The 19,035-nt window shown below is 45.7% G+C and overlaps 1 protein-coding gene across 3 annotated transcripts in view; it reads left to right on the top strand.

Annotated features, from left to right (window-relative positions):
• The first annotated feature begins 1,055 nt into the window (after nt 1-1,055).
• LOC130204049 (protein shisa-6-like) overlaps nt 1,056-19,035 on the top strand; it is a 55,137-nt gene continuing 37,157 nt past the window's right edge. For all 3 annotated transcript variants that reach the window (XM_056430538.1, XM_056430537.1, XM_056430539.1), the window contains exons 1-3: nt 1,056-1,614; nt 3,140-3,300; nt 13,133-13,234. In XM_056430538.1, the coding sequence (XP_056286513.1) occupies nt 1,088-1,614; nt 3,140-3,300; nt 13,133-13,234 (790 nt within the window). In that variant the 5' untranslated portion in view covers nt 1,056-1,087. The remainder of the gene's footprint in view (nt 1,615-3,139; nt 3,301-13,132; nt 13,235-19,035) is intronic.

Below are 19,035 nucleotides of genomic sequence, written 5' to 3'. Positions count from 1 at the left end.
ATTTAAATGTATCAAACAATATTTAAATGTGTCACCTCGAAGAAGGGCGTGAATCGTTTTTGTGAGTGTAACCTAAATAAATCTAATAAATGAAATTATTCATACATTTTGTGTTACACCCATTAAATATAAACATCTATTTTTGTAATTGATTTATTTAAATGTATCAAACAATATTTAAATGTGTCACTTCTAAGAAGGGCTTGAATCGTTTTTTTTGAGTGTAGGGGGAGATAGAGGAGAGAGAGAGAGGAGGGAGGAGAGATAGGGGGAGAGAGGAGAGAGAGAGAGGACGGAGGAGAGAGAGAGAGAGAGGAAAGAGAGAGAGAGTTGGGGGGGGTGGGGGGGGGGGCGTGCACAGCTCTGATATTCTCCTCACTTACGAAGACCCAGACAGAGAGCAGCTCCCATCAGGTGTCCTCGCTGAGGTAGGCTGGCTTTTCTTCGTCCCACTCTTTAACAGTCCATTTGACTTGTAAAGATTGATGGGGGTTCCCTGTCTGTACATTCTGTTGAATGCTGCGATGTTAGAGTCTAGTGCTTAACATATAGATACAGTAACATGTTGGTGTGTACGATATGAGAGCTGTGTGGGTGTTGCGTCGTGCAAACTGCAAGAACGACTTCAAACGTGGTGTTTCATTTCGACTAATGAATACATGACGTGGCTCTGACGTGAGCACATTAGCTAATGAGCCGTTTGCCTTGTGTGTGTTTCTCCAGCAGAACTTTGACTTGAGCTCAACTGACTCCAGGAATCAGCACCTCGGACAGCGACGCAGCCGAAAGAGAGCGCGCAGAGCCCGGGCAGCCATCAGCTCTCCTCCCGGTCTGGACATGCTGCTCTCCGGCCACGGCTCTTCCGAGGGTTGCATCGGGCTGTAGTTTGTCCATTGCATAACAACAGCCGAGATATGCCCCTGACGACAGTCTACAGAGAGTTTCACTCAGCATGACGGCGGCGCAGGAGACTGATCGAGTAGGGGAAGACTCGGCGGACAGACGTGTACAAGACTAAAGCCGTGCATGTTGGACAAGAGTTGAAGTGTCTTTGCCAACAAGTAAGAATTAAGTTCTTCACACCACCATGGGGATAAGGCACATTTTGTTGCTGCTGATATACCTGGACCCGCTCTGCGTGCTGAGCGTCGCGACTGGCGGTAAGAAAGCCAAGCCCGCGCCCAGGAAGGCGCCCCGAGCCACCGCGGTGCCCACGGTCGCCCCGCTGAAGACCCCGCAGCCGGCGCCCGCCAGCAACCACGACACATGCCTGGGCTACTACGACGTGAGCGGGCAGTATGACAAACTGTTCGAGTGCAACAACACGAACCACCGGTACTGCTGCGGGACGTGCTACCTGCGCTTCTGCTGCGAGTACAAGAAAGACCGGCTGGACCAGAAAGCCTGTACCAACTACCAGACGCCGGTGTGGGTGCAGACGGCCGCCCCGTCGCCCATCCCGACCGGTGAGACGTACGACCCGAGCATGGACCAGACCAGCACGGCGGTCTACATCACCTGTGGGATCATTGCCTTCATCATAGTGCTGGGGGTGTCGGTCAAAGTCGCTTACGACAAAGCCACGGAGCCACCTCAGGAGATGAATATACACAGGTGAGTGGGTCGAAAACACGTGACTATGACTTGTGAATGCATGGAATGTGTGTGCAGCAAACACATGTACTCAAGCTCTTCTTTAAAAACAAAGTCCCATCGCCTCTAAGAGCGCATCATGGATGTCGACTATGACAAACTATGATATAGACAGGGGTCAATGGCCAACCCTAATATTAGAAACAAGCATAAAGGCATGTGTACTTTTTAACCTCTCCTGAAAGGCTACAGATAATTATATGTTTCTTTTAACGAGAGTGTTTATTTCCATTTATTCAAAATGAGAAACTAGAAACCATGCTTCAATTAACTCACCGATTATCCAAATACAAAATAATAATATCAAAGTGATAAGCACGTTTCAGTTCAGATTCTATGAGACCTCCAGCTGATGTTCAATCCCAAGGAAGTGTAAGGGAATGAAATATACAAATAATTACGGAGGAGTAGAGAGAGAGAGAGAGAGAGAGAGAGAGAGAGAGAGTGTGTGTGTGTGTGTGCATCTGTATGTGTGGGAGTGAGAAGGACTGATGCCCAACATTTATATTGGAGCTTTGGTAATGTATCAGACACAATCGTTCCTTTTTTCTTCATGCTGATATAAAAATGGCGTCTGGCATGTTAGAATCAGAACAGAAATGTGGTCCAATGCGACCCAGTCAGTCAGCCAGCTGTCAAACATCCTACTTTGCCACCCCAGCACATTCTGCTGTTCAGCTGGTGACGAGCTTCTTCGGCAGAGATGGATAAATGGCAAATGATTGCATCTCACCGGCTCGGCTGGCGCTCGTCTCCTCCTGGAGCTTCACCATTTGAGAATCATCCCATGAAAGTGGACCACATGTTGTAGATTGTACTGACACCAGTGAACAAATGCTGACACATATTATTTCCTCATGATTGAATAGCTTTTTTTTATTGAATGCATTATTCAACACTTGAGCAATCTTAAGGCTGTGAATAATGGATCGTGTTAACGTTGGCTGTATCAAGGTCGTTTGACAAGCATGCACCGCTGCACATCCAATAAGGAACAGGAAGGGGGGGGGGGGGGGAGCACAAATATTAATTTAAAGAAAAGGTTACGGTCGGCGGTACATTTGTCGTACAAAAGCTTTGAGCTATACTGCAGTGCTGCAGAAGTAATTTGATTTCCTTTTTTCAAAAGAGCAAACAAACACTTTTGAAACTTTCTTTCATCATGATTCTCCATCTCCCCTCGAGGGCTCCACCTTCCATATGCACCTGGTGCGCTCTAAAAAATATTCAAATTCAACCCAATTAGACAACATACTCACACATCCAATGTTGTTGCTCATGCAAATGAAAATGCGTCATGTTCCCAGACGTGGAAATAAAAGAAGAAACAGAGCAGCCCTGAATGACCTATAATAGCTGAAAACAGACATGTACATATATGAAGTTGCTTCATTTGTAACTCGGTTCAGCTGCACTGAGAGGAACTCTATAGCAGAAGAGAAGCATGGTGCAGTATTCACAGCCACTCTCGTGTTTCGGTTTCCAGAGCCCTGGCAGACATCCTGAGGCAGCAGGGGCCCATCCCCATATCGCAATATGACTGTGAGAACTTTGCAGCAATGAACGGCTCACCCAAAGACAACACACCGGTCAGAACCTCCTCCAAGAACCACTACACCCCTGTACACGCATCCAAGTCCAACCACGGTAAGAGTTCTCCTCTCTCCTGACCCACACGCATTCGCTAGTTCATGTGTCGTGACTGTTGGTCCTACCTACATCACCTCGTGTGTCGCATGTGTGATACATTGATTATTTCTGTGCAAAATTGTGCATTCCCCTCCGGAGAGCCCCCACTGTGCCCACCCTTCCAGCACTGTAATCTCCAATGTTAACATCCAGTAATCATCATATTTGAGCAAGAGAGCGGCAGAGAGAAAGAGGGGCCTGCTGGAGATAATTACAGGCTGGCAAGGTAGTCTGTGACAGGCTGGAAGTGATGGCCTCTCAGTCACTCAGAGGACGGGATTCAACCCCACGATGCAGACAACTGGGAGGAGCATGCATCGGGAAAACAGGCTGAAAACTGTGCAGGAAAAACAGGCAACCGGGGGAAGTAAGTCAAGGTCGGCAGGTTCCTCAACAGAGCAGATGTTATCAGATGGCAGCGCTCTAAAATAATGAGATATAAGAAGCACAAATACATCGCTGTGATAGAAAGACAAACGGAGTGAATAAAGAAATAATTCAATGGTAATCATTTCTGTCATAGTCATTGAATGTTTATGAAACTGTTCATCTGGTCACATGACATCTATTCTTCTGTCCATCCTTGAGAGGGATCCTCCTCTGTTGCTCTCCTGAAGGGTTCTTACCTTTTTCTCCCAGTGAAAGTCCTGATCCGATGTGAGGTCAAAGGTCAGGGATGTCGTAAAGCCCTCTAAGGGGAGCTTGTGATTTTGGGCTATAGAAAATAAACTAAATTGAAATTAATTTAAACTGTAGGTGTTGATTCTGCAGCCTGATGACGTGTGTGTCGTGTGGCACGACGGTGACATCTACACAACCCTGAACCCTGAGATGGTCAGTAGACATCTTACAGTGTAATTCATCTCCATCATTGAGGATGATATTCATGAGCCTTTAATTGATGGACAATCACAGTTAAGGAATTTACATAAAACATGAAGTACGTCTTTCAATCAACAGTCCTGCTTCTGTTGAGATCCACAGAGATGCTTGAGTCTAATTAGTGACTTGATGTAAGGAGTGAAATATTTGCTTTCATCTTACTGCCAGTGTGCCACAATTAGACACAAGCCCCCCCCCCCCCCCCCACACACACACGTAAAATGTAGCATTTTCCCTTCAGCTCCTCATTTTATTAATCAGACATGTTCATATTTAGTGAAACGTCTTTCTGTTGTCTCAGAGCTGTACAGGGTTAACAGGTAACATGTCACATAAGACTTGTATTGACCTCTACTGGTTGTATCTGAACTGCAGCCAGTTCTGGACCCAAACATCACAACCGTGATGCAGTGCATGTCGATGTTACGCTTGATTGGAGCGACAGGACAGAGAAATTTTTTTTGCGTCTTGTTCCCTTAATAATAGATTGTGCGTACATTTCAGCTCTACTCTTCATGTGTGTCGTGTACAGTTGGCCTCTTTCTGCCACATCGCTGTGGTCCTGTACTTGTATAACGCGTTTCTAGTCTTTCACCACTCAAAGCACTTTAACACTACATGACATCATTCACCCATTCACACTCATTCATTCACTGATGGGAGGAGCTATGGTCCCCCTGGCCATCAGCAGTAACTAACATTCACACACACATTCATACACCGTGTGCACAGCTACGGGAGCAATGTGGGGTTAAGTGACTTGCCCAAGGGCACATCGACATGGGCTCGAGGAGCAGGGCATCGAACCGCCGATCCTCTGATTGAAGGAGGACCCTGATCTCCACTGGTCGCCCCACCATATACTTGCTGGGAACATTTTCCGTCAGCTCAGTGTTGGTGTCGACCATAGTGTGCCTTCATTCACTTAGCGTCTCCCTCACTTATTGGCTGCATCGGTGGACTACTCAATAGTAGTCCACCGATGCAGCCAAGGCAGGGGACACGCGGCCGGCCGCCTTCACAACGACCTTGCAGGCGTTTCTACTCAGTCAAAGACGGGGCGTCATTTCATCTGTTGATCTGTCTCAGCTGAGACTACTTTGCCTGCACCATGAATAGAAGTTATTATGAATAGAAGTCATTCCGGCTCGGCTAAGTGGTGCTCTGATCCCTGATGAAGAGGGGCTTGGCTGTAGTACCCAGCCAAGCCCCTCTTCATCAGAGGATCAGAGCAGTCCTGATGGACTGGACATGGAAGGCGGTGACAGCCCAGACCAAAGCGTGGTTAATGTGCACGTATAAGTTGGAAACCTTAACAGGCTCCAAGGTGCTGTGGAGAGGGAGCACACTCGCGCTCATAGAAAATGCATATTCACGTGCACCTCAATGTGCATGTGGCACAGAGCGGGGAGGCGGGCCTCTTAAGGAGAGGGTCCTCGGCTGGAATCATCGCCCCTCAGAATGGTGCTCCACATCCTGAGGCTCTTTCCACACTTTTAAATCAGGTTGAGAAACCTCATAAAGCAAGTGGCCAAAGGGCCCAAGAGGGTCCTATCAACGTATGTCAAGAGTGAGAATAACATCCATTTCTCCTTTGATCCTCAACATGCAATGATGCCCACTTCCTCTCAGCAGTAATCACTCCCTTACCAACTTCCTTTATTTCTTTCAAGGCTAAGAGCTTTTTTTCGACTCAATTCTACAAAATACATGCTGATTTCTGTTGGTCCCATGTATGCCGTGTGTGTCGACATGGTACCCTTGGTGCATTTTACAACAACAAAACAGAGCCTACAGCCACACAGCACAGACAGCATAATATGATACCAGTGCTGCTAGTTATATTCCCAGCACTCTGCATTGTTGTGGGCTCCGATCCCGTTTGAGGTCGGGGTGTAAACACAGAGCGCCCCACGGCCACAACAAGGAGCGGGCCAGGAGAGGAAGGAGGAGATACCTTCACAGGAGTTTGCCTTGGGTTAAAGTCAACAACAAGCACTTCTCTGAGTAATGCACTTTGGCCCACAGCGCTCTGCACATGAAGTTGATTTATTTACCGCACACCACAGGCACACATTTGCCTTTGTTTTGTATTGTTGCTTTTTTAACAGTGTTTCCTCTCTGACATTTTTGTTAATGCGTGGAATGATGAAATATAGTTTCCAGGCGGTGAAGAGAGTAGCTGTCTCCTCTGTCTCAGTTGACTCAACAGAAAGCAAAGAAGAAAACAATTACTCCCAGATAGCAAAAGAATAGGCAAACTATACTACCAGTTCATGGTCTGTGTTTACTGTAGCAGAAGAATGAGAACAGGCACACGAAGAAGAATGAGGATGTTAGAGTGTGTGCTCATGCGGATCTGGAGGGATCTGGTTGGAGATGAGCGACCTCGTGGGCTTAAAGGTCAGCTGCTGTGGACAATTAGAGCTTGTGATGAGAGAATAACATTTCCAGCTATTTAGCCGCTTTGACATGACCTCCAGATATTTTTAAAGCACTAAGCTATGTGTGCATATTAGTATGTGTGTGTGTGTGTGTGTGTGTGTGTGTGTGTGTGTGTGTGTGTGTGTATGCATCTCTATGCTGACTGCATCAACATGAACATAGAAGCTTCCTCCTGAGGGCATCAGAGACTCTCCTCCTAATTGTCTCCTGTTCTATTCAATTCAATTCAATTCAGTTTATTTGTATAGCCCAATTTCACAAATTACAAATTTGTCTCAGAGTGCTTTACAATCTGTACACATAGACATCCCTGCCCCAAAACCTCACATCGGATCAGGAAAAACTCCCAAATAACCCTTCGAAGGGAAGAAACCTTCAGGAGAGCAACAGAGGAGGATCCCTCTCCAGGATGGACAGGTGCAATAGATCTCATTATTGCCGCCTATTATACAGCTAGACCTTTGGCACCCTGAGTGTACATGTGTGTGTGTGTGTGTGTGTGTGTGTGTGTGTGTGTGTGTGTGTGTGTGTGTGTGTGTGTGTGTGTGTGCGTGTGAGGTTTCAGGTGTGGAACTAGGGTTCCATCACCTGTACCACTTAATTCTGAGCTGCTTTGGATCAGGACTTATTGCTCTGCCCCATTAGTTTGATGGGAGGGCAGAGTCAGGGTTAACGGAACAGGGGTATGTACTGTATTTGTCAAGATGGCATTTAATATCTGGCATGTATATATCTTCAGCTGAGAGGAAGATAAAGATATGAAGATATGTGATGCTGAGCTGAATGACTTCATCCACATGATGAGCAGAGCTCCATGTCCACTCCAGCTGATTGGCATCCAATGCAAATGCTATGAACTTAGTATCCCATGTAAATGACCTCTGCTTGGCTGCTTTCAAGCTGAATCGACCTTGGAGTCGGGTGCTCTCACTGACGCCAGCCGCACAGTACTACATCCAGCTCATAATAATCTTATTCCTCACATGTTCCTGCTCTCAGAGGTAATTCAGAGGTATAGTTGTCCAGGGAAGAAGTCTGATAAAAAGTGATTACCATATGAATCTTCAGCGGCTCCCGTTCATCTCCATGGCACATCGATGAAGTCACGATTTTCTTTGTATCAAGGACGATAAATTCATAATGCGTTCCCACTGAAGGCTCTTCATGCTCCCTCTGAGCGGGGAGCCGGAGGCAGGGGGGGTTGCTTTTGAAGGGCTCCTCCCATTGGAGGGCTGTCGCAGTGGCTCGTGGAGTGGCCTCCAAACGCCACGGCTGACAAAGGAAGACAACAATAGCGCGTGTCACGCACGGAATTGCTGGAATGATTGAATGGTAAAATAACCCCAGCAGATCCTCTATCTGCACTGTGGCAGCAGGGCAGGGAGGTGTGATTGAGGTCAGAGTGCACCGGCATGTGGGCGTCTGGAACATATTGCTTTTTTTCTATCTCCGGACGGTTACACTGAGTGTTTGTTGGTATGGTTCCCTTTGCCGACATGTCCGCTATATCCGTGCCTGAGGGGAGAAGTTCTCAATGTGACCTCATGAAAAGGATCCGACTTGGCCACGAGAACATGACGGAGCACAGACGGAGGGAGGCAGCTCTTTATTGGGAGCAGGAGCGCTGAAGCCTTTACAGGTCAAGTCCTGTGATTACAGCTGGAACAGTTAGTGCAGTGGTCACCAACCTTTTTGAGCCCAAGATCCCTGACCTCCGCTTTCATGACCGGCAAGATCTACCTATTGAGGCGTTGAGAGGAAACGACTGTCCAGACTGGACTTACAACTTTTTATTTGGCCTAATTGTCATTTTGGTCCAGCGTTCAAATTGATGTGATCAGGAACACAGAACTTAAGTGTAATATAACAAGTAAGCTATTTGTTAACCGCACCCAATATGAACAAGAAAAAACACATTTGCAATGAGCAGCTGGATGAACTACCAATATAAATGATGTATTTATTTACATTTCGTTGCCTCTGTACCTGTACTCTAGCAATGACAATACATTGAATCCAATCCCATTACAACACAACACTGACAACATGATCAGTCAATGCAACTCATGTAAGTTCAGCTCTGTGATCACAATGCCATCAAGTCATGTGACTCCAGTGAGTGTTATGGCTGTGAGTGACTGCACTCTGTCTGTGATCTTGTAGTTAGTTCATAAGCAGACAGACAGTCTGAGGCTGTCTGTGAGCTGCTGTCAGTAATCCAGCTCCTGATCTTTGATTTGGTGATTTTCTCAACTCCACTGATGAGTTTTTCGGGGCAAATTTGGTATTCATGAAAGTTTTCTCATCTGGGATTGGTTCTGAACTCAGACCGTTGGTGATTACATTCACATCAACTCTACAGACATCCTCAGATTTAAATAATTATAATAATAATAAATATGAGAATCACTATTTGTGACTCCTGCATCTGTGCTTTTTCAAATAATAGAATAAATACAATTGCAATCACTTTTAAGTAAACCAGATTGCTCTATCAGACAAGGGAAAAAAAGCTCAATGTTGAGCTTTTGTTTTGAAGGACAACCGCAGAAAAGCCGAACTCACGGAGGTAGTACCTGGCAAGTCGCCAAGAATCTCGGCTGGCGCGCATGCGCAGGCGCAACTTGTTAATGCCGTAACGTAAACATTTACATTAAGGTACAGGCATTTCAACATTTATTTATTGATGACTTAGTTTTATGTCGGTGTACTTTGAGCTTGTGTAATATGTGAAGTTATCAATAAAGGTCTTTCTTAATTTCCCCCTGCGCCTCACCTGTAAATATGTTCCCCTCTCTCGGGGAGCACAGCTGACAACACCGCTGTCAGAGAACCCGTTTTCAGGCGTTCATGAATCAGGCGGAGATCTTTTCTGACGTCGATCTTCCAGTCAGAAAGAAAATGTTTCAGAAGACACTTCAGAAAATGTTCGAAAACAAGGAACAATGTGTTTCTGAATTTATTTTCATTTTATTTTGGAGATCGACAGGGAACGTCTCCGAGATCGACCGGTCGATCGCGATCGATGGGTTGGCGACCACTGAGTTAGTGGATCAATTAACTGTCAAATACGTGGATGATTCATTTTCTATCAATCGACCAGTTAGAAGTTTGGATTCGGTGCTTGGCGCTGTCTGTTGATAGGAGCTTCTCCACCATGTTTTTTCAGGTGTAACCCCTCATGCCTCCATTTCTGGAGGGAAAAACACACACACACACACGCACACACACACACCATATCTCAGAGTGAAGAGTGCTGAGTCGTGGTGGCCCTCCTGTGGTGGGGGTCTCAGGTTTATGGAGTGGGTTTAGTCTAAGTTCCTGTGATAGTTTTACAGAGCTCAGGTTTGGATTGTTTTTCGGGTGGAATCTTTCACACGATTGGATTCTAAATGTTAATGTTATAATTAGTGAAAATATTAATAATAATCTGTGTATTAGACATGCACCTGTTCTTATAGATCTGTTCTAGTCTTCTGAACAATCAAAGCTCTTTAACACTAGATGACATCATCCATCCATTCACACCCTGATGGGAGGAGCTAAGGTTTCATCTGCACATCAAAAGTAACTAACATTCACACACAGTAGAACAGCTACGAGAGACATTTTGAGACGGCGGGGATTGAACCGCCGATCCTCTGATTGAAGGATGGCCCGCTGACCACTGAGCCACAGTCACCTGACAAGCGGGAGTTCAGGAACAAGGTGGAGGAAAAGCTCAAGAGCCATGACGTGAGAGGTGTGTGGAAGGGGCTACAGACAATCACGGACTTCAGAGGGAAAACCAGCGGTGAAGAGAACTCCTCTACCTCCCTCCCAGGCGAGCTAAATACATTCTTTGCTCGGTTCGACGTGAACGGCAGCCCGCCGAAGGCAGCGCCGCCCGAGGAGACCAGCCTGCTGATCATCTCAGAGGCTGACGTGCGCAGAGCCTTCAAGCGGGTGGACATCCGGAAGGCGGCAGGTCCCGACCACATCCCGGGGCGCGCCCTCAGAGCATGTGCAGACCAGTTGGCAGGAGTCTTCGCAGACATCTTCAACCTCTCCCTGTCCCAGGCTGTTGTTCCTGAGAGCTTCAAGATGTCCACCATTGTGCCTGTCCCCAAACACCCCAAGGTAACCTGCCTGAATGACTGGAGACCCGTAGCCCTCACCTCGATTGTCAGTAAATGCTTCGAGAGGTTGGTCAAGGACTTCATTTGTTCCATGTTGCCTGCCACGCTGGACCCATGGCAATTTGCATATCGTCAAAACAGATCCACCGACGACGCACTGCCATGGCACTTCACACCGCCTTTCCCACCTGGAGGAGGAACTGTTGTGTGCGAATGCTGGTTGTGGACTACAGCTCAGCGTTCAACACTATTGTTCCCGCCAAGCTCGACACCAAGCTCAGAGGTCTAGGCCTGCACTCTACCATGTGCAGCTGGATACTGGACTTCCTGTCGGGCCGCCGCCAGGTGGTGAGGATGGGCGGTACCACCTCAGAGCCGCTGACCCTCAACACGGGAGCCCCTCAGGGATGCGTGTTGAGCCTCTCCTCTACTCCCTGTACACCCACGACTGCACGGCCATGCACAGCTCCAACGTCATCATCAAGTTTGCTGACGACACAACAGTGTTGGGGCTGATCACCGACGACGAGACAGTCTATAGGGAGGAGGTTGGATCACTGGTACAGTGGTGCCAGGAGAACAGCCTCGTCCTCAACGCCAAGCAGTCCAAGGAGCTGATCGTGGACTACAGGAAGCGGAGAGGAGAGCACACCCCATCTCCATAGACGGAGTTGCAGTAGAGAGGTCAGCAGCTTCAAGTTCCTCGGCGTGCACATCTCCGAGGACCTCACATGGACCACGCACACCACTCACGTGGTGAAAAGGGCCCAACAACGCCTGTATTTCCTTAGGCGACTGAGGAAATTCAACATGGCCCCCGCATCCTCAGAACATTCTACACCAGTACCATCGAGAGTGTTCTGACAGGTTGCATCACCGTCTGGTACGGGAACTGCACCGCCCTGGAGCGTAGGGCACTACAGAGGGTGGTGCGGTCGGCACAGTACATCGTTGGAGGTGAGCTTCCTCCATCCTGGGCATATACACCAAGCGCTGCGTGGCCAGGGCCAAACGGATGATGAAAGACAATAACCACCCCGCCACAAACTGTTCACCCTTCTACCGTCAGGCAGGCGATACCGCAGTATCAAGTGCCGACAAACAGACTGAGGGACAGCTTCTTCAGTCAGGCCATCAGGCTGCTGAACAAGGACTGAGACCCTCATTAACACTACACACCAGAACATATTCTGTGAATATCTATGGCCATGGTGTATATTTTATTACATTGTTTATATATATATATATTGTATATATATATTGTATGTATATACATATATATATATATATAGTCTCAAAAAAAGTGTATATTTTATTACATTGTTTTATATATATATATTGCCATGATGTATATTCTATTACATTGTTTTATATATATATTGTTAATACTTTCTTCTTTTTTTTGTGTGGATATTGTATAGTTTATTCTCATTCTTATTCTTTTTTTAGTCTGCTACTGCTGTCGGGTGTTTTGCACATAAGAATTTCACGAACCGATTATACTTGTATAAAAGGGGATGTGACAATAAAAAAAAAAAACTTGAAACATTCAATTCAATTCAATTCAGTTTATTTGTATAGCCCAATTTCACAAATTACAAATTTGTCTCGGAGTGCTTTACAATCTGTACACATAGACATCCCTGCCCCAAAACCTCACATCGGATCAGGACAAACTCCCAAATAACCCTTCAGGGGGAAAAAAGGGAAGACACCTTCAGGAGAGCAACAGAGGAGGATCCCTCTCCAGGATGGACAGGTGCAATAGATGTCATGTGTACAGAAGGACAGATTTAGAGTTAAAATACATTCAATGAATATGACAGAGTGTATGAATAGTTCATAGTCGGCATATTGCACGATGGAGACCTCCACGATCCATCAGGCAGATGGAGGTAGAGAGGAGGAGTGGGCGGAGTCTCAACAGTGGGCGGAGTCTCAACAGGGCAGTGGCACGACATCCCAACATTCATGCTTGTGACCCCTTGGATTATTCTTGTGACACTTTGGGAGGGTTTCGACCCTCGCTTTGGGAACCACAGATTCAGCTGTTGCTGATGTTGCTAATGATACTAATAATAACAATACTACTGCTGCTACTACTACTACTACTACTACTACTACTACTACTAATAATAATAATACACTGTGTGCATATGTCTGCCTGACTGATGGAATCCCTTTCTATGTGTGTGTGGTTGCTCTGCATGCCTGTGCGTGTGCGTGTGTGCGTGTGCGTGTGTGCGTGCGTGTGGGTGTGTGCGTGAGTGCATGTGTGTGTGCGTGCGAGCGTGCATGTGTGCGCTTGCATGTGTGTGTGCGTGTGTGTGTGTGTGTGGGAACAGGTCTCCACTATGGGAAGGAGAGCATCCGCAGCAGTGGAGGCGCTGACGTTCACAACATCATCTCCTCTGGTTTTGTGACGTTGGGTCGAGGCCATCAGAAAGGTGAAGTAACTTTTCTTCCTCTCTTTTCTCTCCCAGGAGATTTATTTAATTAATTACACTTATCTATGAACACGGTGCCGTATACTTGCTGAATGCTAAAGTAAAACACCGACAGGTGAAATGTTTCCCGTTTACATTTCTCTCCCAAACAATTCAGATGAACTCTTGTCTTTTAATATGAAATAAAAGCAAACACAGAATTATTGCTGCTGATGGGAGAAGGTGACTCCAAACTACACACACTACACACATGCAGCCAGTAGTCAGGGGTGACTAATACACTGCTTCTTAGTATGCAGCCATGTTGCGAGGTGAACTCCTTTACCCGATACTGCTCTCGAATGTTTCCCTGAATGTGTGTGATTGAGTCTGGTCATGTGACATAATAATAATAATAATAATCATTTATTTTATATAGCGCTTCTCAAGGCATGCCGACATCCCGAAGTCGCTTTACAGAGTCCAGTAGTCACACACACAGTCATCCCGGTGGTGGTAAGCTACATCAGTAGCCACAGCTGCCCTGGGGCAGACTGACGGAAGCGTGGCAGCCAATCAGCGCCTACGGCGCCTCCGACCACCACCAACACTCATTCACATCCATACGAACCGGGGTGAGGCTGCGGTGCATGTCTTTATGATGGCTGACTGCCTGAGTCAAATGATTTAAATGTCATTTAGTTTCACACCTTTAGTTCCACACTCCCCTGCTCATCACTCGTATTGCAGCAGCAGACAACCTGTTTCTGAAATAGATGTGGCTGTGAACTGAGCTCTTTTACAAATGGCTTTGTTTCCAAGTGCACACAGAATGGCAGAGGACTGCAAGCTCCTCCCCCTTTTGTTCCTAATGGGGATCCATCGTATTTATGTTCACATGAAGCTAGCGGGATTCTTTCTTGCTTTTAGCTTTGTTTTCTTCCTCCCCAGAGGGGGTCCATCTTCACAAACGTATTCAGATGTTATCCAGCCCACAATCTCTGCCTGAGAAAAGAAAAAAAGTCATGAGCTTTTATGAATGCTGATACATTTAAATAGATTTCCCCCTATAGATCATAACAGCATCCCCGGCTATACACTCAACAACAGCATGGGGTATGGTTGAGCCTTCAGTGTCTGTGAGATCCTGGTTCTCTTGCAGCCTTTGATTCCTTTGCTGCAAAACTGAATTGTGAAGGATTGAGATCTTGGAACAGTCGCTGAAATTATAGCAAAACAGAGTTTGGTGAGCATGTGAAGGGCCACACCTCCTACACGCTATTCTTCTTTTCATGTCTCTGTTGGCCTGTGCCTTGTGCCGAGAGGCAGGTCTCACTGTGGGTTGAATGCTAACATCAATGCACTGAGGTGTGGTTGGGCATTGTTGGTGTGCTATTATCTTTAGCATTGCACACATTGTCCATCACTTCAGGGTGCTGGAGGGAAAGGAACAGTTCCCTGTACGGTTTCCCTTTACTCACGTTGTCCATAGAGAGATGTACATCCACAAGGACTGCAGAGGTGGTTTTGAGTTGGGTTTTTTCTCTTTTAATTTTTTGGGGCAGATTTAATGGCACAAATACGAGGAGTCTTTTTGGTAATCTATTCTTTTCGTAATGTTAAACTTGACTCAGCATCCACAGCTGCTTACCTCCTGTCCCCTCAGCCATCTGTCTCATCACAGATCTCTTTGTCCTGTTGTCCTCTTGTCCCAAACCAGGAGGCAGTAAGGTTGAGGCTTCTGTCAAACTAATGAGGATGTTCACTGTGTGTGTGTGTGTGTGTGTGTGTGTGTGTGTGTGTGTGTGTGTGTGTGTGTGTGTGTGTGTGTGTGTGTGTGTGTGTGTGTGTGCGTGCGTGCGTGCGCTGCTGTCGGTTGGGACTGCACTGCCTTGGGTGTAAACACTGCAGAGCTCAGTTTTCAAGCTTCGGAGTCGCTGGTGATCGTGAAGGTTTTGGAAGATGGACATGAGGGTGCCGGAGCGACGCTCCACCACGGCCTGCCGCCCAATCACACGCCTTACATTCAGGTCCTGTCACAGAAGAACTGGACTTTTCTATTCTCTCTCTGTCAGGAGCAGAACTGTGCTTAGTGAATCACTGTCACAGTGTCACACACACACATACATAAATATATATATATATATATATACAGGACTGTCTCAGAAAATTAGAATATTGTGATGAAGTTCTTTATTTTCTGTAATGCAATTAAAAACACAAAAATGTCATGCATTCTGGATTCATTACAAATCAACTGAAATATTGCAAGCCTTTTATTCTGATTTATTGCTGATTATGGCTTACAGCTTAAGAAAACTCAAATATCCTATCTCTAAATATTAGAATATCATGAAAAAGTATACTAGTAGGGTATTAAACAAATCACTTGAATTGTCTAATTAACTCAAAACACCTGCAAGGGTTTCCTGAGCCTTGACAAACACTCCGCTGTTATAAATCTTTTTTTTTACTTGGTCTGAGGAAATATTAAAATTGTATGAGATAGGATTTTAGAGTTTTCTTAAGCTGTAAGCCATAATCAGCAATATTAAAAGAATAAAAGGCTTACAATATTTCAGTTGATTTGTAATGAATCCAGAATGCATGACATTTTTGTTTTTTTAATTGCATTACAGAAAATAAAGAACTTTATCACAATATTCTAATTTTCTGAGACAGTCCTGTATATATATATATTCTGTGTGTTCAGGCGGTCCGTTTGGATTACACCTCTAACACCTTGGTTGATTGGAGCATTCTGCTTCAGACAGGAGGGTGGATTAACAGCCAGCATGCACATGTGATAGTGTATTAAAAATGCAGTTCGCCAGCTGTTATTGGTTGAATGCATCCATTTTCATTAGTGCTGTCAATCGATTAAAAAAATTTAACTAATTAATCGCACATTTTGAAATTCATTAATCGCGATTAATCGCGATTAAAAAAATGTTTTCTTCTAAAGACTAAATCTTCTAAATGAACGAGTAATCACTTCAGACAGGGTGTATTTTAGACACTTGTTTAATTGTATTCTTTTTTAAAGACAAAATGTACACCTTACTAAAGTGCCAGCGAGGTATTTAATGTTGTGGATGATAAATTGTTTCTTCAGTGAAACATCCAGATTAGTAAAAAAAAGGTGTATTAGAGACCCCATTGGTCCTGTCATCTTTAACATTGAACAACAGCAGAACAAGTGGCCTTGGTAAACTGACTGACATTCAAATATGTCACGTTAACCCTCTGGAGGCTGGGGGCATTTTCTCGATTTTACAAAACAATGTAAATTCACCTTTTAAAGTATTTTGCATCTGACACATCCCAGTGTTTCCCCCACCATTCTATCAGGGTGAGGCCCCGCCCCCCTGTAATTTTCTCTATCGCGCCAGATTACAGCAGAAGTAATGTAAGGTTCTTTTCTTCAAGACGTCTTTGTTCTTTTATTAAACTAAACGTCTGTTGTTGGTCGTCTCTACAGCAGCATGTCATTCTATCTCGACGTGTCGTTCACACTTCTCGGCTCTCCGTCTCGCGCGCCGCAGAACTCCGATGCCGGCGTGTCTGCGCGCGCATCGGGGCGGAGCAACACAAAAAAATCACCTGCACCTTCCGCCTCGCGTCACCAACACATCGCCCTCTGTTTCTCTGTGAATATCGAGGAGCAGACGGGAGGAACGAGGCGGACTGCCGCGGTTTGACATTCAGAGGAGCGCAAAAACTTCAACGCACACCGGAAGTAAACAAAGTTGCGTTAATTGCGTTAACATATTTTAGTGCGTTAATCGCGGCCAAATTAATCGCATAGATTAACGCGTTAACGCTGACAGCCCTAATTTTAATTATTTTCCATATGTCAGTCTTGTTGATATGAAACGCAGCCAAGCCACAGCATCCCGAGAAGTGTTTCCTCCAGACAAAGCCTCCTTCCTTGACTCGCCGTGTGCTTCATTACCTTGATAAGCCCACGTTTTAATTCTGCCCTGTGCAGGAAGTCAAATTGATTTTCATGGCAGGCAATTATTGTTTTCATGAATATGATGTGTCTGCAATGATGGATATATGGGGATGTAGCAGCAGAATTAGCGGGGGGAAGTTCTCAGTGAACTTTTATTGACTGTGCATTGCAGCACATTAACGAGTGCAGGAGCCACTTAAGTCTCAGGTTTACTGTCCAGCAGAGCAGCACTAAGAGGCTGAGGGGACAGCCAGGAGAACAGAGCTCACACACCATCATCGGGTTCTGCTGCGCGCCTCTCATTTGTCCTTTCTGTTTACCTTTCGTGAGCAACTTGATGACAAGGTGTGTGAAGCCCCTCTTGTCTCCGCTCTGCCTCTGATTGTGAGACAGTCATCTCCTGTTCCTCTGAATGAATCAGAGCAACAAGCCCACAGGCAGCATCATCTGTTGCAGCCCGTGTAATCAACACTCCGGGCTGATGAAAACATCCGCCTGTGAAAACCTTCGTGTTGTTTAGGGTACACAAGGAAAAACAAGCCAGACAGGAAGTGATTCATACTGTGACAACCAGAAGCTCCTACGCCTCAAATCTCTGATGCACAACTCACATTTTGACTCACTTCTACATTCTATTTCCTTCTGACTCGGTGACATTTATGCGTGTGTCCAGATTTGTGTCAGGTTTGAGCCTTTACAATTCATAGTGAGAAATATCTATGCAATAAAACCACAGCATACATGATAGTACGTGTTGTCCACATTATGGTTGTATACTATATACAGAAGGGTGTCGAAGGACAGCTGCATTTGAGATGGATAGCAACATGGTGTTTGGCTACAACATCCCAGATTGGAGCGTTTGAATAGCTTCTCGTTGCTAACGCTGCTAACAGTACACAGGACTGTGGCTTTGACAATGGTCTGGATTGTGTTATCAGCTGTAACCGTCGTATGGGAGCAGTTCAGAGCGGACCTGTGGGGCTCACGTGCACTAACGTGCACTAACGGTACAAGAGGTAGACTGGCTGTCAACAAAGAAAGCAGAAGATATCAACACAGAGGGAGAGAGACTTCTACTCAGGTAAACATTACGACACCATATCTCTACATAGGTAATAGATTTAATTTTCAGATAATTAAATTCAGCTCCCCAATCCTCAGGCTTTCAGTCCTGGTCCCAGAATATCAGCTAAACTAACTATGATTGCCCTTGTGCCATCATTCTGTAAGCGACCGTGAGCTGATGGTGTGCTGCCCACGGCGTCAGTCTGCCCGGCAATAGGGAACGCAGCTCCTTTTCTAGCAGCTCTGAGCTGCTCCTGTCTCCAGTTCTCCCAACAGACTTACAACTGATCTGCTGTCACGGAGTTACCAACATGACCGCGGTCTTGTTCTGTGGACACGTGGATGTCAGTGTCATGCCCACTGACATCCACGTTCCTGTGACTGCTTTATATATAAAGCCAACTGGTGTCTGAGCAGTATGCTGCGTTTGCATCAGCAGCCATTAAATACAACATCTTGACTGAGAATGATTAATTCAATTCAATTCAGTTTATTTTGTATAGCCCATTCACACAAATTACAAATTTGCCTCAGAGGGCTTTACAATCTGTACACATAGACATCCCTGACCTTTGACCTCACATCGGCTCAGGAAAAACTCCCAAACAACCCTTTCATGGGGGAAAAAGGGAAAAAACCTTCAGGAGAGCAACAGAGGAGGATCCCTCTCGAGGATGGACAGGTGCAATAGTCATGTGACCAGATAAACAATAGATGTCATGTGTACAGAAGGACACATTAGAGTTAAAATACATTCAATGAATATGACAGAGTGTATGAATAGTTGGTAGTAGGC

The sequence above is a fragment of the Pseudoliparis swirei genome, chromosome 13, assembly GCF_029220125.1.
Source record: "Pseudoliparis swirei isolate HS2019 ecotype Mariana Trench chromosome 13, NWPU_hadal_v1, whole genome shotgun sequence".
Lineage (NCBI taxonomy): Eukaryota > Metazoa > Chordata > Actinopteri > Perciformes > Liparidae > Pseudoliparis > Pseudoliparis swirei.
The sequence above is the reverse complement of the archived record's forward strand: the minus strand, read 5'-3'. Positions and strand labels throughout refer to the sequence as shown.